General features: G+C 40.4%; 1 protein-coding gene across 7 annotated transcripts in view; it reads right to left on the reverse strand.

Moving 5' to 3' along the window:
* DOCK4 (dedicator of cytokinesis 4) overlaps nt 1–23,937 on the reverse strand; it is a 421,803-nt gene that overhangs the window by 202,758 nt on the left and 195,108 nt on the right. For all 7 annotated transcript variants that reach the window (XM_088018529.1, XM_028104818.2, XM_088018530.1 and 4 more), the window contains exons 6-8: nt 20,336–20,484; nt 15,248–15,332; nt 8,189–8,340 (exon numbers count right to left, since the gene is read on the reverse strand). In XM_088018529.1, coding sequence (XP_087874655.1) covers nt 8,189–8,340; nt 15,248–15,332; nt 20,336–20,484 — 386 coding nt within the window. The remainder of the gene's footprint in view (nt 1–8,188; nt 8,341–15,247; nt 15,333–20,335; nt 20,485–23,937) is intronic.

Raw genomic sequence — 23,937 nt, forward strand, 5'->3', positions numbered from 1 at the left:
AAAATTTCTGATCCGCCCTCTTAACTGTGTTATGTACAATACGTACAATGTACTACAAAGCACACAACACAGACACACATTTTCCCTAGTCTGGGCTGAGTAACCATTCTCTCTGACAGCTGCCTTCTATAAGCTCTTGAAAAATTTTCCCAGTACCTGTAAAAACAAAATAAAACACCACTTCTTTAATTTCCTTTAAAAAATGAAAAGACTATTATTAGATCACATCTGCCTCGGAAGAGACCTATCAGAAGCTACGGCTGTCATTTCTTTGCTTCTCCTCATCATGATGCTAGATTCCCAATCTTTTCTTTCTTTTCCAACTCTGATGCTTCAATCTCCATCTCGTCAGCACCTGCTTCGGACCCCGACTTCCTGAGCACCCCCTGGAATTAGCTGTGTAACTTGGGAGCCAGGATTCACTACCCCTTTCAGATGTCTCTCTTCCGAGGGGCCTCACCACACACAGCAACTCTATTACTCCTCACTAACTCACTTCCTATCACACTTCTGCTCAGCGTCTGCTCACCATGTTCCTGTAAATCACTTTCGGCCCCCACTTCACTCTCTCTTTCGCTCTCCAGTGACAGCAGATCTTGCTTCCCAGCCTTACCTATACAAGATCAAGGTCACAAACCCAGTCTCTCCATCTCAACATTTTCTGTCCATTTCACTGCCCTCACCTCCCTTCCTCCCAAAGTAGATTCCTTCCCCTGCATCCTCGATCCCTTCTGCCATTTGCTCCAGGATTCGCCTTTGAATCTCCAGTAAGGTCTCATTCTGCTAGCACCCAACAGATGCTCCCAGGTAGCCTGTGTCATGAGGGAATGAAGGAACAACTGAATGGGCAGAGGTAATCTGTCATTCACAGAACTGTTGCATTCCTTCACTTTTGAGAGGCCACACCTGTACTAATTCAGAGTTTCTGGGAAGCTGGTGCTAATGAAGACACAGGATTTTGCTTGAGCATGTAAGGTATTTCCTTTCACAGAATCTTTATTCATCTGCTAAAAGCTGCTACACTTTGCTTTATATATAAGTCAAAGCTTATGCTTTAAAGGTAGTGTTATAATGCACATATTATAAAATACTGAATGTCCTAGACCTTAGGAAAACATTCCTCTCAAGTTGTGTCAAATCCATTATCAGGGATATTATTGTCAGTTTATATAAACCCAGGAATATTACCGTAAGGCAGAATGGATCCAAGACCATCCATGCAACTAGTGACTAGACCGGATTAATAAACCAGTCTTCTTCTTCATTGCTTTTTTGCCTATGTGCAGAAAACATCTGAAGCAGGTAGCTCATTAACCATACACACTATATATTGATAAAAGTTAAACCAGGAACCCATATACCTACCACAGGGAACCCACAACCATTAAATTAGCTCCACTATATGGCTCCACCTATCCTTTTATTCTTTGTTTCCCTTTTTTTTTCTTCTTGTTGCTGAAGTATTTTAAAACAAATCATAACCCTGATGCCATTCTATCTGTTTACTAGTACACTAGTCTCTCTGAATCTTACCTAGACTATAATAACTTGTACCTAAAAAAAATCAACAATAATTCCTTATAAAATGTAAGAATTCAAGACCAAATACTATTTATCATTTCTGGTTATGTTAAAGTATATTTCCTATTTGGGTTTTTGAAAATCGTAATCGTTAGAGCTACCATTTACTGACCAATTACCAGGTATCAAGCATTACACTACGAAGTATATCTATTATCCCATTTAATCCTCATATAATCCTGAGAGGAAAGTGTTATTATCATCTTCATTTAGCAGATAATTAACAGCCATAAGAAAAATGAATTAACTCACCCAGGCTGATTCAGCTACTGAATTAAAAACAAAACAAAACAAAAAACCCAGGATTTGAACCCAGGCTCTCTGACACCAGAGCTGGGCCATTTATAAACTATATAGTGGTGCCCGTACCAGATATAGGAAGATATGTGTCTTGAGGACGGAGATACATTCAGACATACTTCATAGTTCTGTATGAATTCACGTTTAAAAAAACCTGTGCCCCACCAATAATATTCACTACTTATCTTTTTCATAAATGACAGAATTATGATGATATACTAAAAAAGAAGGTGATTGTGGGCAACATAAAATTTACATGGAAATGAGGCATTTCAAAGAAAATGAAGACTGTATGTATTTCCTACCATGTATGATGGTAGGAAAAATACATAACTTCAGGAAAGAATGCGAATAAGGTACCGACAGAAAATAAATTTTATCTGAATTTAACTACTATGAAAAGACTTTTGGAATTGAATCACCAGAATAAGACTTTCCAGGAGTACTACCCTGCTGCTATTTTCTCAAATAAAAGCCCAAGCCAGCAGCATGCATGCATGAGCAGCCCTGTACTAAGCTAAGTACCCATTTGTGGCACTTAGGTCCTATTAAATAAATTCTCTGATGAGAATGAAATACAGTAATAGATTAGTCGTGAAACAAATTTACAGCTTTAATTAATGAAGCCTTAGGATACATCAGGAAACAAAGTAATGAAAGTTATAAGGGAAGTAGTCAGCCAGTGAACGATGTCATTTTCATTGGCCCATATAATTTATAGTCTGTTGTAGATTAATTGGCACATATCCACACAGGGAAGATATGAATGAGTACACACATGCGGAGCTTACAGCCTATGGAAAACAGAAGCACCGGGAGTACTCCTGTCACCGAATTTTTCAACAACCAATTTTAAATGCAAGCCAAAGGAGACATTTGTAGCATATAATGTCAACTAGTTTGATTTCTTTATATATATATATATATATGGACATATATAAATATATACATATATTAAATATATATATATATATAAAAAAAAAAACCTCCTGATATTCCCAATCCTATAGCTCAGTTTATGCACATCCACGTCTTCTGCAACCCTGTCCCTTTCTCTGGCCCCTGGCTCATCTCCCTGCCTGCAGTCTCAAGCCCATTTCCTCATGCCTCCGAAGGGACACTGATCCACCAAAGACTTCCCCTGTCCTCTGAGTGCAGCCTCTCCTTTGTTACTAGATCCTTCCTGTCAACAAGCTCATTTTCTCTCCCACTCCGGTTTCTTAAAAAAACAAACCCTCAACAGACCCCTTACCACACACCGGTGAATAAAACTTGGTTGAGGAAGAAAACAGGATATGATAAGTACGAAAGATGAAGAGAATGGGTATAGAAAAGTCATTCAGAGTACTGACACCTGCTGAGGCTGCAAGTTAAAATACCAGCCACACGACATACCAGCTGTGTCACCTATTAATCACTCTGTGCCTCAGTTTTCCCATCCATAAAAAAATGGGGAGAGTAATAGTACCTACCTCATAGGGTTGTTACAAGGGATAAATAAGTAAATATTTTCAAAAGAGCTTAGAACAGTGCCTGGCACATCATAAGCATTATGTAAGTGCTTTGTTAAATAAATAGAATAGAAAAGAAGAAAATAAAATTACAGATGGTATCTAGGGAAATGACTGCCTGACTTTTCCAGCTGTAACCTTGCAGACTGGGGAAATTACAAACTTTCAACCAGACAAATGTTCTCTAAAACCACTTTACTCACATAAAACGTAATTTATCAAACTCATTTTTCTACTGATTATGTAAATGTCAAGACCATACAAAACTCAAATAAATTAAAGTATGTTTATTTGCTGATAGTTGAGTCCAATGTAGCTTTATCTGCAGGGGGCTCTGGGCTGGTGCTGTTACACAAGGAACTGGGGAAGGTAAGCTGGGAAAGGACAGCCTAGGTGTATGTGAGCAAGATGGTGTCAGAGGTTCCCTAAGTCTTTTTCGATTACTTACAGCAAGAGTTGTCTTGCATCAGAGGCCTAACATTCAGGGGCACCTTCGGGTAGAAATTGTTTTGAGATAAAATTAATGGGCTTTCTAAGCACGGTCCAGCTTCAGTGACAGTTTAAGTCTGTTTTTGGAAAACGTACCCTTCCTGGTATTGAGGAGACACATGTGGGTCACTGTTCCATTGAGTGAACCAGACGGTGACAATTTTCATATGTTATCTCCTTTTGCATTTGCCATCTCCAAGTACTGCTAAGCTACTTATCACTGGCACAAAGTAAGAGTGGATGCTACTTTGCTTTCCATAAAGTACTTGAGAAGGACTCAATTCAGAAAAGCAATTTCTGTAGCACAGAGTACTTTCGTGGCCTTGTGTTAGGTTTAGTATTATTATTATCAATAATTTATAACAGCTTATTATTAAGACTACCAGTCTCTGAAGTTCTAACTCTGGTCAGTAAAATCCTGCTTGACTACGCAAACTTTCTGTGCCCTCGTTTTCTCACCTATAATATTAGTGCTGATGATATTTTTAAAGCACTTAGAATGAAGTCTGGAAAATGGTTAGTGCTCAGTAAATATATGCACTTCAGGGGCGCCTGGGTGGCTCAGTCGTTGAGCGTCTGCCTTCGGCTCAGGTCATGATCCCAGGGTCCTGGGATCGAGCCCCGCATTGGGCTCCCTGCTCGGCGGGAAGCCTGCTTCTCCCTCTCCCACTCCCCCTGCTTGTGTTCCCTCTCTCACTGTGTCTCTCTCTGTCAAATAAACAAATAAAATCTAAAAAAATAAATAAATAAATATTGGCTGTTTGCTTCTTAGAGGAGGAAAGTTAAAAAAAAAAAAAAGTCCCAACCAGTTGTCTGCCTTGTGGGGGGAACAAACAACTACCTCTCCTTGTACCTCCTCCACATGTGCACATGTTGGCCCTTCCGCCTATACCCGGACAAGGTAACTTCCTGTGATTAATGATCAGGATCAATGCTATAAATATTATACTTAGAATGTGTTTTATTTTTTGTATATTACAGCACTCATGATCTTCTTTAACAACAAAAGCATTCACTTAAATATACCATCTTTTGTCTACAGATTTACATTGTTTGGACTGGACTTGGAACTCAGGAAAAAAAAATCAAATGATCAGATTCCTCAACAAATTATGAGAAAATTTAAGAGGGAGAGAGGGAGGGAAACTGTAGCTGAAAAGTGACTTGTGAAACTTATTAACCAGCTGTAATACATCTTATAATTTACAAATTCCTTATCTGGTGTTCCAGATAAGGAATTTGTAAAGATTCCAGATAAGGAATTTGGGATTCCAGATAAGGGTTCCAGATAAGTGCTAATTCCAGATAAGGAATTTGTAAAGTTACATGAGTCCATATGGGAAAACTGAAGGCTGGCAGGAGATGGATATTGGATCATAATGGAATACTAATTTCTTATTAGGCAGTAATATGGAATTCCCCTTTTTAGATATACCCCAAAATATTTACATTTGAAAATAGGATGTCTGGTATTTGCCTCCAAATAATTTGGGGTCAAGGAGGAGGACCGGAAAGGGCTATGTTTACAAGACCAGGTCTGAGCTGATCACTGTTGAAGCTGGAGGCAGGTACAGCAAGGCTTTATGATACTATCTGACCTTTTCACAGATCTGAAATTTTCAAAAAAAAAAAAAAAGTTTAAAAGAGAAATGCAAGTTGATTTTAAAATACCCATACATCCCACACTGTTGGACCTAAGAAAAAACACAATTTCTCAAAATCATATTTTACCTTTATAATACCTTTTTCTGAGAAGATGCAAATACTTTACACTCATGAGGTAGGCTGGGAGCAATGTGGGAAGCCAGATTTGTCACCAGTTTCAAGATGAATGAAAAGACAGAGGGGCAAGTGAGGGGGTCAGGGACGGCAAAGGTCAACTGCAAAGACCAGAATCAAGTCCGGTCTCCAGATTTGCGCATCCCAAAGCCTCTTCGAAAGGTAATGGTGACATTGCCCTGTGCCATCAATGGAAACAAAGCTACTCACAGCAAGGTTCTGAAAACTCCCTAAAAGAATCATCACTGTGTTGCCCAAGGTCTCCGAAAATCAAGAAAATAAATCTGACACGGTTCCATCACCTCGTAAGCATATATATTCATTCTTACTTATTCTTTTGCTGATCATCTTGACAGTGATTACGGGTGCAGAAGTAGTGAAGAGGGATTTAGGCTTGATTTCTTCTAGGGTCACTACTTATTAGGTGGATTATCAGAGGAGTGTGTGTGACAGAGGCAAGGGGGAGGGGAAGACAAAGAAGAGGGGGAGGGAGAAGAGAGAGGCAGGAACCTATGGCAGCCCAACCATGGCAGAGAGCAGGAAAAAGGCCCAGCTCCTGGTCTGAACTTGGGGACCACAAAAACATATTTTGGGGATCGGGTACCCAGGTTATATTCCTACTTTCATCAAGTACATAGGAATAAAAGAAGGGGAACTCTGTTGCTTAAAACCTAAAAGGATGTTTCAGGAAATTTCAAAATGTTTATAACAAGACAAAACTAAGAGAGCGGCTAATATTAATCCGAAATTAACACGCTCCTGTGGTGATACAATGTGAACATTAATGGCAAAGGGGAATTTATATAGTCTTCAAAACCTTAGCTTAACACGAATGAGCAGAAGAGTGACCTCATTTCTCCCTTTTACTTTTCCTATATAGTTTGTTAAATATTTTCTTTTTAAAGATTTTATTTATTTGAGAGAGAGAGAGCACATGAGAGGGGGGAGGGTCCAAGGGAGAAGCAGACCCCCCTGCGCAGCAGGGAGCCTGAGGCGGGACCCGATCCTGAGCCCAAGGCAGTCACCCAACCGACTGAGCCACCCAGGCGCCCAGTTTGTTAACTATTTTAGAGACAACATATTATATAGACAATGTTATGAGGAATTCTTGTTAAACTACCTGGAAACCAAGCTCTCTAAGACACACCTCAGTATGTTAGCAAGTATTATCTCTTCATAATCTTTCACATTTCTAAAGTGCGGGCTAAGCTGCAATTTGGATCTGTTTTTCAAGCCTTTATTTTCTTCCCTTTTTAGCACTGCTGGTTTGTGTTTCTAACTTACTGATTCATGTCCTTTAAAAAGTGTATAAAGCAGATTTTGAAACTATTATCATTGTTATTTACACAGCTTACAAATTCTGTCCTTCCTGTCCAAAAATACTATCTTTAAATTCTATGGATTCGGTCCACTTGTCAAGAATAGAAGGTACCCTTACTAGTAGGTTATGATTAACACATAAATTAATTCACCAAAGATTTTATAGCTATAAATGCATTAAAAATAAACTTAACACATATTTCTTAGAGAAAACAAGTATTTTTTTTAACCAGGAGAGAAATACTCCAGAATTATTTTGTGTTTAATTTTCTTAATTTTTAAAAATTAACATAATAATGTATTATTTGTTTCCGGGGTACAGGTCTGTGATTCATCAGTCTTACACAGTTCACCGCGCTCACCATAGCACATACCCTCCCCACTGTCCACCACCCAGCCAGAATTATTTTGTGTTTATGAAACAAAATACGTGGCCCAGAGTTGCTTAAAATTGTCGGCATTTTAATAAGCATCATTTTGTAAAACACGGTAAAGTTGGGTCATGTGAGATTTGTGTGATACAATTTTAATCTAAATTTAAATCTTTTAATGTAAAAGGTGGTGTGCATTGTGTTCAACGTTAAAACAAATACAAAAAAAAAAAATTTGAAACATAAGGAGTGGAGGCTTTTGAATAACCACCAAAACATTCACTACAGGTTTTTCCTAAATATTAAAAACTTGCCCTAAGAGAAGACTCTGAGAACTGAGAAAGAAAAATAATATGTGAAACAGTTTACCATTTCGCAGTTCTGAAACTCTAATGGGAAGGTTTCCAAGTACTTACCCCCTCTTGATATTATCTAATGCAGAGAGGACAAAAATAATGCAATTGTTTACCACAAATGTGAAAAATACATGTTGACCTTGATAAGCAAACCAACTTGGGGCTTTAGAAATATTGTCTTCCTTGCATTATCAATACAAAGTAACTCAACAGACCTGATATCAATGACATACTTTCATTTAGTAATCATTATCATGGTTCTACACCCCTTTTGAGTTTTTCAAAGAACTTCTGTATGCATCACCCCAATTTAACTTTCGTGGGAACCTCCAGAGGGTAGGCAGTTTAGAAATTCACATAGTTCTACAAATGAGCTCATAAAAGAAAAGTATACAAGGTCATATATCCTAAAGCTTGTCAATTACAAATGCTCACCGTTCCAACATTAAGAAATTCCAGTCCTGTTTCCAGATGCAGTTACCTGATTGGTCGATTCTCTTTACTGTCAAAGAGTGAGAAGATGACCTCAAGCTCCTCCCCCAGGTTGGAACACATGAGGCTCTTCATCTGCACAAAAAGGTGGTGACTGCTGGCCTGCACTGGGGTGTCTTTCTTCCGATGTCGGTGCTCCATCTGAATAACACCCCCCAACAAAAACACGATCAGCGTGGACTAAAGAAAACAATGGGGTCCAACAAACTAGTTAGCTACGGTATGATTATGATGTCCTGTGGTATCTTCTTTCTCTTTTCCTGTGGATTTGGCATCTGGTTGGATGTTACATTCCAAATTTTCTTCCAACTTCTAAAATAAGAAACCATGAAGTTTGCAGACTATCAAGGAATCTTGCCTTAAGAATTTGGTTTGTTCTATCTATCTATCTATCTATCTATCTATCTATCTATCTATCTAATCTATTTATTGAGGGAGAGGTGGGCGGGAGAGAGAGAGAATCTTAAGCAGGCTCCACGCCCAGCGTGGAGCCCAACATGAGGCTCCATCTCACAACCCTGAGATCATGACCTGAGCTGAAATCAAGAGTCAGATGCTTAACTGACTGAGCCATGCAGGCGCCCCAAGATTTTGGTTTTAAACCATTAATGTTAAAATGATACCAACTTGCTGAGTAGATTCAGGCAGCATGATGTTCAAAAGATTCTACTGTTCCCTTATCAATTTCCAGGGTGAGAATAAATTATTAGTCATCTTTAAAAAACCCGACTAAATTGTATCTGGTCATTCACTGATGGTAGCTGAACAATGCAGCTGTGATTTCACATTTTTCATAATTAAAAGTCCTGTTAAAGTATATTAAATTGCAAAACTGTGGTAGTTTTCTGAGACATGCTGTGGCAAGTGATATTCAATCATGAGAGCAAGAAAATGTTTCTAACTTGCCGTGGAGCTAACAGGGCAGCAGAACGGGGAAGCCGGTGAGATGGCTAAGGGGAGGAACAGCATCCGTGTCCATCTTACTTCTGCCTAGCGTAGGCTACACTTGGGAAGCAGGATCAGAAGTGAACATTAACACAAGCTGAAGGAGGAAAGTAATCACCGACAGTTCCAGGGTGAAGAGAACATGGGGGTGATCAGTCCGGAACACACACTTGTTAAGTGTCTCTTATGTGCCAAGCAGTGGGAATGCCCTGATGAGCAAAACCAGAAATAGTCCCTACCTCCATGGATCTTATCTACCAGGGGGAGCAGACACCAACAAAATCATCCCACATACAGACGGGAAACTGCAACTGTGACAAATGGAGGGGAAGAACCAGATTATCACGACGATCTGGAAGGATGCGATCTGACTTGTGTCTGGGCAGTCAGAGCAGGCGTCCTGAGAAAGGGACACTTTGGCCAAGAGCCAAAGAGGCAGCAGGACCAATGAACCATCTAGGACAACTATGTGCAGGAAAAAACCCAGTTGTTCTTCCCCCGATCTACTATAGGCAGATATTTCCATAACAGACAATAAAGATGTCATGGTAATGTTAGAACGTTATGAAGGTTTCTAAACCTTTACTCATCACTTTTGTACTTGGACCAGTTACAAACAGTTCATGGTCCAGCTAGTTCTTGGACCACCTTCAAGGAGAAGAGATTCAGGGCAAGAGCGCAGGGGAAACACACACAAGGACCGTGTATCCACAGAACAGGTGCTAAGAATGAGGAGTATTTTTGCTTTCCTAACCCAGATTACTAATGGCCACCTCCTCTGGCTCACTAGACAATTAAAAAAAAAAAAAATAGCTTAGGAATTAATCCCACAGGAATGGGGTAATATCCTTGGCTTAGGGGTAAGGCACCTAACCCTGTTTCTACATTAACCATCTTTTTTATGTTTCTTAGTTCAACGATTCCTGACTGACCAAGATTTGAAAGGAAAAAACACCATCTAAATGTACAGTTGTAAATGCAGCAGGATGAGATTACCAGAATTTTTCATGCTTTTATCTTTTAATTTAAACTACTCAAAAGGTAAACAGTTAAAAATGCAATTAAGCAAATGCATCTGTAATCACTGTATACTCAACAGGTACAATGGACATCTCTCTGCGAAAGTGAAGGGTACACTTTCTTGTAAAGTGCACCTCAGCACTGTGTTATGTGTTAGTGATAATTGCTAGAAAAAGCTTCCTGCAGAGAAATATTCTAACTATAGGGGGCAAAAAAAAAAAAAGTGTAATTCTGCCTTGTTTTCTGAGAAGGTCGCTCTGTTTTGTGCTTTTAAAATTTCTTTTTTTACCAAAGCAAAAGAAGCAGCGTACGTTCATAAAACTACATCTCTTTAACTCACAAAGAAGCCTTTTATTTTCTGAAAATGCTAACTTATTTACAGATATACTTAAAAGTTTAGGGTAACACAGCATAAAATACTATGAAGAAATGAATGACTACTAAGGACTAGAGTGGGAAAAACAGGTATAAAAATCTTATTTAAATAAAGGACCTCAAAGAGGCATCTGGTCTTTATTTCAAACAGTGCAAAGTTCCTAGCATCAGTCATGACATTTACTAAAAATGGAGCAAAAAAAAAAAAAAATTAGCTCCTTTACTGATGCAAGGAATTCAATATATCTAGATCAGTGGTTCTCAACCTTGACTGCACTTTAGAATCACCAGGAGAGCTTTTAAAAAATACTTATGCCCAGGACCTATCCCAGAACAATTAAATTAGAATTTCTAGGGGATGGGGGTCCAGTCAGTGATAGTTTTAAAAGCTCCCCAGGTGATTCTAATGTGCAATGAGGGCTGAGAACTATTGATTGAGATCATATGCAAAGACATGCAAATCAAAGCCGACTGAAAAATGCATTGTTGCATATTCTGTACAATTACTGCCTTGGAACCATGGATCTTTGCATGCATGCCTGTCCTAAGCCTGTCTGCTTCTACCCTGATTATGCACATGTGACATGAGTCATCACAAATGGCACCAAAATCTCCCCTTCTCTCACCCACCATTCTTCCAGGTCTGGAAAAGATGTGGATGTAAGTAGGTTATGATGACTTGTTTATCTCTTGGTAAGTCACTACAATGGGGAACTGCTAAAAATATCTCTGTGAAAATATTATTACAAAAACAAAATTAAAAAGGCATGTTCACACTTCAAGGGCTATAATTTGGTAGTTATAACAAACAGACAAAAATCCATCTGTGAAATAAATTATGGTTACAAAGGCACCTACCAGACACTCTAAATGCGCTTATAATTTAACTAGACCTTTGATTAGGAAAAGAAACAGATTCATTCTAAAGATTTATTGAAGGGATGCAAATTTTTAATCCTCATATAATGTATAAATTACTGGGTGGATTGCCTATACCACAGCTTTTCCACTTCAGCACTACTGATCATTTGGGCTGGATATTTCTTTGTTGTGGGGGCTTTCCTGGGTTTTGTAGGATGTTTAGCAGCTTTCTCTGGCTTCTATACACCAGATCCAGTAGCCCCTCTCTCCACCCCCATCCACCCCACCCCCAATTTTGACAACCAAAAATGTCTCCAGACATTGCCAAATGTCCCCTGCTCTCTGTTTGAGAACCCCTGGTCCACCCACTGAGGATCACAAAGCAAGAAGTTAACATAATCTTATAAAACCCAAGAAAGGTTTATAAAAAGATACTCTGTATGCACAGATAACCAGAGAATCTAGCTAAGGCTCTCTTTATTTATAGGCGGACTGGGATGTGGCCTTTGGCAGAAAACCAAACGTTCCAAGTGGACATATGTTAACACTGTGAGGTTTAGCACGTTTTACTGGTTAGATGAACATAATTAGGTGAGAAAGACCTGCTAACAGGGCTATCCAAAACCTAAAGCAAGACTTTTTTTTTTTTCTTCTAATGATGCAGTATGGATTTAGCAATGTACAAACATCTGTGTTTCAAATAGGACATGGAGAAGACATAGTAAAAAAAACAAAACAAAAAACAAAAAAAAACGAACAAGTGGCAACAATCAATCAAACATCCTCTACTGGGGCATGCATGCCATGGCCCTTGATCCGTGATGATAAACAACAACGACAGCAAGGGACTGAAGGTGACGCCTGCGAACTCTCCCTGGTGAAGTCAATATAGTCAGTCCCTTTTATACTGCCCAGAGAAAAGGACCAGTGCAATGGACAATCAGATTATTGCTAGGCCAGGGCATAAACAGAAACCTGCCTTGAAGATAACAGGTCCTTTTGAAGTTTATAATAATTTGGGTTATTCTTGGGCCACTGTCTTTGTTTTACAAACAGTAAAATACAACCACTACCGGGAGAAATTAAATTTTCATGGAAAATCAGAAATGAAGACTCTGGGCTAGGATCTGAGCTATAAAAATGGAAAACGCCCTGGCCTGGCAGTCACTACTCATCAGTGGTAGTCCCCTGCACCAGTGACAGCCATTGCTCATCAATCATAGCCCAGATGAGACCTCAGAATTGTATCAACATGGCGCTCCCGGCGGCCATCACAAACAAATCAGAATGTTGAAAAAGATGAAATCAATTTGCCATCCCATATAGGACATTAGGTGAAAAGAACAAAGATAAACTCACACACATACAAAATCAAACTAGAAAAACTAAAATATATTTGTGTCAGACACTGTTAGTTGCTTATCAAGTATATGCCATCCCTAGCTAAATACAGGGATGTGACTATGTTCTGGCCAATGAAATATAACTGCAAATGTGGTGTGGAAATTCTAGCAAAGCTCTTTAAAGTCTTTGAACTAAGAACCTTTCTTCTTCCTACTGCTGGAGAGCAGACGTAATGGCTAGAGCCCTTGCAGCTGTATGGAACTTGGAAGTATTCTTGATGATGGAAACCATGTACCACTGGGCAGAAAAATAAGAACCTTATTACTTTCGACACCATGAAACCACACACAAGCCCAGAACTTCCTGCCTCCTGGCTTGCATATTGTGATAAAGAAATAACTTTCTATCATGTCTAAGCTTCTATTATTAATTTCATTGAACACAGCCAGATCTAATCTTAAGATTTAGCATATAAGGTATCAATCACTCTTGCCACTTGCCTCTCTAATAAAGATAAAGCAAAGGTGAGCAAGGAATGAAAATCAACTGAATGCTTAGGTGCTCTGCAAACATTAACTGTCAAGGAAAGGTCACTTACATGCATTTATTTAATCTTCCTAACAAACATGGTAAGAATTATTTCCTTACTTAACAGAGGAAGAATGTGAAGCTCTGAGAGACTAAGTGATAAGCTCAAGACCACAGACCTGAGAAAAGGGAATCCAAATCTAGTTTTTTGGATCTAGACCCAGGGTCTTTCCATAATAACATGATGACCTCAAAAACAGTGACTGCTTATTAAGCAATCGGTAATGCTTATTAAGTGTAAAGCACTGTACAAGATTATCTTGGACATGACAGAAAAAGTATAAGACAGTGCCTACTCTGAAGAAACTTCCAATCGAGTGAGATTAAAGAAGTGAGAGACACATTTGATGCTCAATGAGTTAAAGTAACTGCAATAAAGATGCTCCACTAGAGGATGTGACTCGCAAATAAGTTATACAGATTTTACTTGTTATGCAAGCGAAGAATTAGGGATAACTTCAACTTGAAACACTCTTATTTTGTTTCCTTCCTCCTTCTTTCTCTGCCTCCCTCCAACTGACATTTAAATGTGGTTTTGCTATGTGCCAAATATCTACTTAGCAATGATACCACAAAGGTATGCCACACAAAACATCACTCTCAAGAAGCTCAATGTGAAGGGCATTCTCTACAAAAAGCAGAAGTAATTCCAACTGACATAATAAGGTGTAGATAGATAATCTGAACAGATCAGCGACTAAGGAAAAAATTGAAAGTGGTAGAAATGCTTTCTAAAAATCAGACATAAGCTCTGATGGGCCTACTGATGATTTTTTTCCCCACATTTCTCAGATCCAGATCATCTCAGGTCAAGAATTTCCCACTATTCTATGAAGACTATTGTACACTTGGGAAGCTATCCAGAAGAGGCAGGATCTTCCAAAAAGGAGTCTTCTCCTTTACCACAGGAGCTGTTCCTCTGAACATTATAGTAAGACGCATGGGAAACCATATCAAAGTAAAATTACACTGGCGTAATGGCCTTTGAAAGCCCTTCCCGGCCACAGTCTTCTTTGATTTGGGGTTTTAAAAGAGCTTAGTTAATATCAAGAAATTAGGTAATTTTTATACAAGTATTAAGATATAAGGCTCGGGGCGCCTGGGTGGCTCATTCGGTTAAGCATCTGCCTTTGGCTCAAGTCATAATCCCAGGGTCCTGGGATCAAGCCCCATGTTGGGCTCCCTGCTCAGCGGGGAGACTGCTTCTCCCTCTCCCTCTGCCTGCCGCTCTGCTCACTTGTGCTCTCTCTCTGTCAAATAAATAAATAAAATCTTAAAAAAAAAAAAAAAAGAATACAAGGCTAAATACAAGGCAGATTGGACCAGATTTAACTTACCATGTAACTCGGAAAAAACTCAAGTCATAGGTGATGGGCAATATGATCAAATATCTTAGAATTATTAACAGACTTCAGCACTGAGGATGGATTAGGGTCTAGAAGGGGTGGGGTAAGATCAGCAGTTGGAGACAGTGGAGGAGACACTTTCAAATGGATTCTGCAGATAGTGGTAATGGGGGCAGGGGGTGGGGGTAAAACATGTTGGGGAAGAATAACTAGGTATCATTAGCTCCAACACCGTCCTGGAACACAACAGATAAATATGTATGATTTGTAGGCATTTTACTAAACTAACAAAATGTACAAAGATGTACAAAAGAACTTAAAACTTCTTTGGATTTACTTCCTAGTATCTAAGACTTGAGAGCGCAATAGAGCACATCATATGATTCTGGAACAGGTAAAGTACCTCAGTTATTTACTTGGGGCATGGTCACCTCAGCTCTCAATTCTCTTTATTTGCTCCAAATTAAACTTGGAACATCCTGTTCTTACAAAATCAATCAAGTATGAAGAGCACCATAGAAACCACAAAATTAGCAGTGAGGCTGTGAACCAAGATTTCTTGTACCTACCAGTCGGTAGAGCTCGGTAATGCTGATGTCCTCTGGATCTACCATTGCATACTCTTTCCTAGGCACCAGGTCCAGTCCCAGTTGTCTAGAAAACACATGGCAAAAATTTGGGGAAAAAGTCACCTCCATAGAAAATATTAAAGATCACTATTTTTACTGTGTCACCTCGAAATTAGATATGTCGCCCACCATCCTTCTATTTTCTGCCTCTAGTAACTGGTTACCACATTTGGAGTAGCCAACATAACTAGGCTGGACGTCGGGCCTAACTTGAGAAAGATGACAAAGGCAGGTAAATCGAGGGGATAGGCAGGCACTGTGAGTGGTGTGCCCCTGCCCCTGGAGGCCCCAAGAACTATCACCACAGAAACCCTTCCATCGTGGACTTGTGTAGAAACAAGAGCGAGACATACATTTGTTCTAGAAATCAGAGTTGAGAAGAGGGAGGTTTGGCCGGCAGGCTTTGATCTAGCACTAAAACACCTAGTTATATCCAGAGCGAACACATTTCTAATGTGAATCTCTGGCAACGTGTGTGTAGTCCTCAGTCTTAGAGCGTTCTGGGGTCAGTCATTAGGAGAAACTTAGGAGAGGCAGGGGACAGAAATTAAAGTAGCACAGTTTTAGGCCTGGGGTGGCGAAACGGTTTAAACTCTTATGTCGGATTGACACAACTGACATGTGGCTTACTGTGCTGAGAAGTGTTCTAAGGTTATCCATCCAACCTCAGTGGGAGCAAGTATGGTGACTAATTTGTGACATCCTACCACAGACGGAGGAACATCAGTGTAACTACCACTTCGCCTCTAGTGACCTTGGTGACATCCTCCTCTCCAGGGTGCCCACTTGACTACAATGATAGCAACGTTGTATTGTTCTCTTCATCTCCTGAACCTTCCATGGCCATCCCAAAGATGTCACGATGTCTTTGTGATGCCCTGTAGATCAAGGCCAAGATACTGTTTCTCTCCCAGACTCCCCCCAGTTACCCCGTTCCAGGTCTCACTGTTAATTCTCTGATAATTTTTCTGTGTCCCTTTCACATCCTTTTCTAACACGGAAGCCTTCTGCCACAGCATTTCCAGTTATAAAACCACAGCTTTCTCACTTGTGTATTAAAAAAAAAAAAAAAAAAGTCCTGAAATTCTGTACCCTCCCCCAAACTTCATTAGAGGCTTCATAAGTAGAACTTATTGATTTGGCACTGACTTCAAGCCAGGCACTGACCCAGCCAGGCTGAGGGACAGCTGTTCTTAAGAAGGTTACATGTCTGTGACATTCTTAATGGCAGTAGTTGTCCTTGACATGAAAAAAGTTTAATTTTCTTCAATTATGTTTCACTTTGAGAAATTTAAAAATCACACTTCCATTCTCTAATTTTTGTTGAACTTTCATATCACAAACAGCACTGTGATTTGTTTTCCAAGTACCCATGTCTCCCTGTTATAGACTGAATGTGCCCTCCCAAAATGTTTATGTAGAAACCCAATATGGCCAACCTCATCATGACTATATCTGAGGATAGGGACTATAATAAGGTAATACAGGTTACATGAGGTCAAAAGGGTGGGGCCCTAATCCAATAGAACTAGTGTTCTTATAAGAAGAAGAGACCCCAGAGATTTCTCTTCTCCATGCAAGCACAGAGGAAAGGTCATGTGAGGACACAGCAAAAAGGCAGCTGTCTGCAAGCTGGCAAGAGAGTCCTCCGCTGGTACCTTGATCACGCACTTCTAGCCTCCAGAACTGTGAGAAAATAAATGTGTTGTTTAGGCCACCCACTCTATGGTATTTTGTTATGGCAGCCCTAGCAGACTTATACATCCCCTTGGTCCACCTCACCAGGGATTCCGATAGGGTCTGTTCCCCATTCTTCATCCCCTCCCCCAAGAGAGAACCACTGCCCTACATTATAAGACATCATTTGACACCAGGTCAGTACTGCTGAGGAAAGATTATCACGCAAAGTAAAGAAGATATATAACCACACATGAATCATGGCATCAACCTTACCCACAGCTCCTTCTCTGAGAAGCTGTCCTACCCTGGGAGGCATGAGGAATTGCTGAGGCAGTCTAGTCATCTGACCATCTCCCCTTCCCGAGCCACACCTGACTGGCCTGGCCCACAGATAGACACACTTGACCTAAGGACAAATAATCCATGGACTGCCCAATAGCTTATGAGTGGCTGGTAGAAAATGCTCAGTCTAAACAGGAATTTGGACTTTGAAGGATTTTGACTTTCAATGAGATTCCTTCTTTGAGAACTTGGATACAGAAACTCAGAGCATCAGCCATATGCCATGAGGAAGAAAAGATACATGAAGGGCAACTAGTCCCTATCACTGTAGAATGAGTAAGGACCAATTCTAGCTGCACAGGTTCTGGAGCAGATGTGAAATCCAGAAACCTCCCAGGCTTGGGGCTCCAGGAGCCTTTAACTTGCAAGTCTCTCTCTCTCTCTCTCTCTCTCTCTCTCTCTCTCTCTCCTAAAGCTTTAATTGTTCAACTTCTGCTGGCTTCCTGGGTCCTAGCTGTATGAAGAGAGTTTCCTCCGTATCGATTTTGTTTTGTTAATTCCTAGGTATATCCTTAGGATAACTCTCCCAGTGTTTGAGATTTTCCTAGCTCACAGAACAGGATCGGGGCTGTGCTTTAATATCAGAAAGAAGAAATGAGGGAAAATGAGAAAGGAGAAAATGCTCAGGATACAGGAAACCAGAGCAGGGAGGGGAGGGGCACATTCTTTGTCATTTCAGTCACTGCACTGCTCTGGGCATCAGGAAAGAAGGATGAACAGAGTCTCCCTTCTGTATGATCTTAGCAGGAAAAGTCAAAGGACAGCACAGGACTCTATGGGGAACAGAAACGGGTACCATTATTTTAACTCTGTGTGACACCTGCAGGTGAGAATACTTCTCTTCATGGCTCTGTTAAGGAACAAAAGGAACAGCTCCTCCTTCTCTTCCTCCCAAACTTCCCACACGCAGACAGCTTCTCTTTACCACTCTTTAGCAGTGTGACACACAACTCGAAAGTGAACGTTCTTAATTTATGGCCATCCAGAGATCTACATGCGGACAGATAATTTTGCAGGACAATCTGATCTAGTTTAATATGCAAGAGAATGATCTGAATTTGCTTTTCATTTAGCGCTATTCAATAAGAAAACGGATTTATACTTACAAGAATCCAGTAAATGCACAATCTGTGTGCTGAAAGTTGTTTTCAAGTTAAGGGGTCAAAGAAAACCAAATGAGACCTCAGAAAATTCATGAATTTGAGGATGAGCTATATAAATTATATTGTTCATTTTCACGCATCAATGTTTTACCAACTTACCATAAATTAGCCACAGAACTGCCCAAAGTACAAGCTAGAACTTATATGAGTCATGTTTCAGTCATAATTAATGTTTTTCTCTCTGTCATCATCTTCCTTCCTAAAACTGAAAAAGTATCTTTCTGCCTCCTCTATATTTCTAAGCTATTTTTGATAAGCTACTTCATCCAACTTTCTTCCTATTTACAAACTAGTCTTTAAACGAGGACCAGCATAATGACTAAGAGCCAATATAAATCAGTGAAAACTCAAAGTTTTTATCAAAATGAAAAAGAAACACTTGATAGACAGCATGGGTCCCCTTCAAACAGCCTTGAGATCCACCCTGCCTGGCCTGCCTCATCTCAAACAGCAAGACTGGAGGCTCAGTGCAAATGGCTGCCACGTTTTCTTCCTCAGGAAATGCTGTTGGACTCCTACTGCCCTGGAGCCGAAAGGGTCCAGGGACCTCCTCTAGTTCAATGTACTCCTTCCACAGGTGAAGAAAGTGAAGTCAAGAAGGGCTCAGGAATTTGCCTCATGTCTTAAAAAAGCAGCATTCCTAGTCCAATGTCCTGTTGCCATTCCACATCTATGGTTGTTTTTTCTTTCCCCCCACAGGTATCAATCTCGTAGAGGTAAATAATTTAGGACTACCATACTGCTCATCTGTAAAAGGATGAATGGCCCATCTTACTCAACAAAATAGCAGAAGTACTCAGGGTGAGCATGAGGCTTCAAATGTATCAGTAGGTCCATGTGCTCCTATATGAAGATGTCATGTTCAGCAGAATCAAAAGTGGCTTCTGAGAGAGCAACTTCCTGCAGTCAGAGGAAGCAGCGCTCTAGCTTCAAATCGGCTTTTCCAGATTCAATAAGAGGTGAATTTATCTGTGGTGTATGTCCTGCCATTTTCTCCTTCTCTGCCGGCTTTTCTTTTATTCTGTAGCCCTAAGATCCTCTGAAGGTCCAAATAGCCAATGGGGATTTGGAAGAGGAAAGGAAGGGAGGACATGACCATGACATTGAGGGACCTTTTAACTTCCTGCAACAAGCCTAGGATTATAGTCAAAGCGTATTCTAATTTCTCACCCACATATTAACATTCATACTTAGCACAATATCAGCCTTGATCAGAGCTATAAGTGATGAGATTTACTAGAAGTGCTTGGCGGTTATTTTTAAGATTAGTCAGTTTTATTTAAGAGTAAATCTTGGTCTGCTTTTTACGAGTTCTCCCAAGCAGCTCCTCAAAGGGGCCAATACATACACACAGGCGGAATCAGAGCAATAACGAATGCCCTACCAGTGCACCTGTTTTAAGACTTTTAATAGGAGGTATTAGCATCAGTGTCTCCCTCCAGATTACTCTGGTGACATACTACCACGATACGGAAGGGGTATATATTAAAAGCAAATACACATGCCAAACCTAAAGCTTATTTTTAAATAAGACCTATGGAACAAAAGCCATATCCGGTTGATCCCTGTAAACATTTCATATTCTGTGAGCATGTGCACACTACCTGACCTCACAGGGCACTAGAGAACAAACAACATCCTGGTGCCCTCACCAACCCTAGAGGATACGGTTCTCAGCTCCATCAATGATAGTCTTCCCCTAAGCCCCCACAAGGATAAAACTGCAAAAGCCCCATCTGCTGTGTTCTGGAGATATTACCGTGCACTGGCTCACACCAATGCAGCATATGTCACCAGGGACCCCCCCCCCACCACCACCACCACTGCGGAGGACAGTACTCACTCATTGCCCCAGTCCAGGCGGGCAGTAATGTGACGCTTCACATCCTTCATCCGGTCGTGGGTCAGATGGCCCACCAGCACCTGCCGCCGCAGATCCAGGATTTCATTCATGATGTGCCACAGCCGGTGGAAGAGATCGCCTTCATTTCTCTGGGAAATACACAAACGTGGAAGCGGTGGTCAGTCCCCACAGTGAGTGGTGAGGAAACCACACAGGAGACGTAAGGCCAAGTCCAGCTTCCCTCCATGTGCTTGCCACTCTGTGGGCAGACTCTCTGTTAACGGCTCCCTCTCCCCTCACGCTCTCACATACACCCTCTGCTCTATATGCTTTCATCCAGGCTCACAACACTGCTCTCCAAGGATCCAACTTCACTTCTCAGACTCCCCGGCAGAGAGTCCTCACCACGCCTCCACACCTGCTGCTTACATACTCGGGCTCCTCTTCCACCTCAAATCCTCCTCTCTTTAACTCCGTCCCAATTCTACTGTCTTCAAGCCTCCACCTGAATCCACCTCTGTCAGGAATCTTCCCTGACAACTCTCACCCACATTCTTTTTTCTCTTCTCTCAACAGTGGCTGCACATAATTCAGGCCAATTCAACGGAAAATGCTGTTTTCTCATTATTTCTTGCACGTTGGTCTTAATGCTTTACTGTATCTCCCATCATAAGCTGGGTACACAGAGGGCTCTCAAACTCATTCACTATTGCTATTATCTGGTCACTATTCAGACTTCTATGAACAAACACTGTTTTCTTTCTTACTTGTTAAATATGCGTGTAGATTCGATACTCTCCTGTGAAATCCGTCAAGCAAGGCGACTTAATGTAAGGAAGATGTGTTAAACTCCCAGCTTCAAATCCTGCTTTTGCTACTGACTCGTTTTACAGGCTTGGCAAGTGAGTTCTGTCATCTGTGAAACAGACAGTACTACCTTCCCATAAGGCTGTTTTGTGGATTGGAGATAATGTTTGTGAAGAGAGCAGGACAGCATTGTAATGAGGAACACAGACTTGGGAGCCTGACTATGCGATCTGCATTCCAAGTCTGCCATTTACTGGCTAAAAAACCTTTGGCAACTTATTAACCTCTTGGTGTGTATTTTCTTATAGCATGGATATTATAATAACTACCTGATAGGGTCACTGTCAAGATTGATGAGTTAATATACCAAAACTGAGAGTAATGCCTGACCTAGAATAAATATCACCTAAGTGTGGGCCGTTATTAATACTGTTACTGCTATGGGCTTGGCCCAGAACAAGCCCTCTACTAATGTTGTGTCTTCACCAAAAGCTAGCCTGTATCTCTTACCCAGAGACACTGAGGGCAAAGCCATTTCTAAGTATCTACCCTTCATCTTTCTTAACCAGAAGCTATGCTTTTACTTTCTACTAAAATATTAGTAGAGGACATGAACAGTGATATGCAAGGATTGAGATTATCATACATCTGAAGCCCTCTGCAGTGATAAACTGCCAGAAATAGCGAAAGTTCTGTGTGATGGGGAAAGACGCTCGGTCAGAACACATTTTTTTTTTTTAATTTTTAAAAAGTCATGATATGTCTTCTACTTTATCAAGACTTGGTGACTTGGGAGTGTTTTAATGTTCTGTGTAGATGAGACAAATGTGCTGGCTGAAGAGCAAAGCATTCTCCCTTGTCCTCTGAGATACAAATAATTGTGCTTGCGACATTTAAAGCACTCTATTGAGCTTGTTCTTCTATTACCTCTCACTCTACTCATGTTATACGCTCCCATACGAGTCACTACAGACACACTGTAATGCAATACTCTGGTAATTCACTGCTCAGGGTCTGTGCTCTCCACTGGATATAAGCCCCCAACCACAGACGCTGTGTCTCCCTTGGGTAGCCCAGCAGCTGGAGAAGGAGTGGACACCTTGATTTATAGGAGGTCATTTTGTGGATCTTGAGAGGTAGATTCTATTTAAGTCATAGGAAACAATAAGGGAAGATCAAGAAAAACTTGAGGTCAGTGGTCAGTGGAAAGGTCCACAAGAGTCAAAGAAATTACATAAGGAAGATATAAAGTAAGCCAAATCTTATGCAGCAAAATGGAAAGCCAGCTCTGTTTAACTGACTATCCCAGTGTGAAAGTCATCAGCCCTGCTCTCGGGGATGGTGTTTTGCAGTTGTGTTTTTCTCATGATGTCACCTCTAGTACTTAAGTTGAAGAGAATGCTAAGATGAGAAGGAAGCTGGATCCTTCATAAAAATGAAAATCAGCTGGTCAGCTTTCCTTTTATGGAAGGGGACGCAGGAAGCCTGACATTCTGTAGCCCTAACCAGCAAACCTGCCCTCCTGATGGGAAAGTAGTACATATCGGGTCTGGGCTCACAGCTGGTCATAAAATGATGAGTCTGGAAAAAGCGTACTGTAAACACTGGACAGTTATGAAGACTATTTAGAAATATGAAAAATGCTCTTGGTTTAACATTAAATGAAAAGGGTAGGGGTACGATATTCAACCCTTGGAATAAAACAGTATCTGTAAGTTCCTGCAATATATGGGAAACATAGCAAAAAACTAATTGTATTAGTGTTTTGGAGAACGGGTACGTTTTCATTTGCCTCAAAACGAAAACAGCACAGGTTTTGAAGCAGCAGATTTACCTTTAGACTCAGGCTTTACCATTTAGCATGAGACCCTGAATAGGTTATCTCTGCTAAAGATTTGAGAATAAAAACAATTTGGCAGAGCCCCAGGGAAGAAAGTTATAAAATAGCCAGGCAAAGGCCTGCACAGAAGTACTTAATAAAAGATGGCTGCTGTATTTCTCCTAAGCTTTTTGTGGTTATATTACTGGTATTTTATTAAGTGATACTTTAAAGAACATTATTTAGGCTCTTACCAATGATATGAAAAAGAGCAACTAGCATTTCTCAAGTATTTACCATGAGCTTCTAAGCTAAATGTTCTACTTATACTAAGTATATCTCATCAACTGCTCACAATTTATAAGATATTATTATCCTCATCAAACATCCGCCAGTGGAGAAGCCAGGCACCTTAAAACTATTGGAGAAGAACAAGGATGAACTTGAATCAAAACACTGGGCTCGAAACACCTGTATAAAGAGAAGAGAACCCAGAAGGCCCAACACAGCCAAGGCAGCCTCATTCTCAAGGTCGAAAATCTGTTATCTCCAGGTTCAACTTCATATTTGTCCCTAACATAACTGACTACCATGTCAGTATCCAGGGGAACTTTTAAATAATTCTCTCTCTGTGTCCATTATTCAGGACATCAGGAGGTGGAAAAGTTACTCCTAGAGCTTACAACACATAGATTTTCAAGCCAATCAAGTACGTCCCCAGAAGAGATGTTCACAACCTGAAAAGCAGGTAAAAATAGCTAGGTAAGGCAGAATCAAGAGGAAATTCAACTTTATTCCCCACAAGCTGCCACATAAAAGGCAACGTGCTGGTGCTCTAGCTCAACTAATGGATGACACTTACACTGCCATTATTTTTATAACTCTTCTGTTGGGTATTTAAGATGCAATGATGTGAACATTTCCAATAGTTTCATTTCCATGTTAATATTATGCACAATGTTATTTTAAGTGAAAC

The sequence above is a fragment of the Eumetopias jubatus genome, unplaced genomic scaffold, assembly GCF_037043125.1.
Source record: "Eumetopias jubatus isolate StellerSeaLion01/CBP00866 unplaced genomic scaffold, mEumJub1_p1.0 scaffold_14, whole genome shotgun sequence".
Lineage (NCBI taxonomy): Eukaryota > Metazoa > Chordata > Mammalia > Carnivora > Otariidae > Eumetopias > Eumetopias jubatus.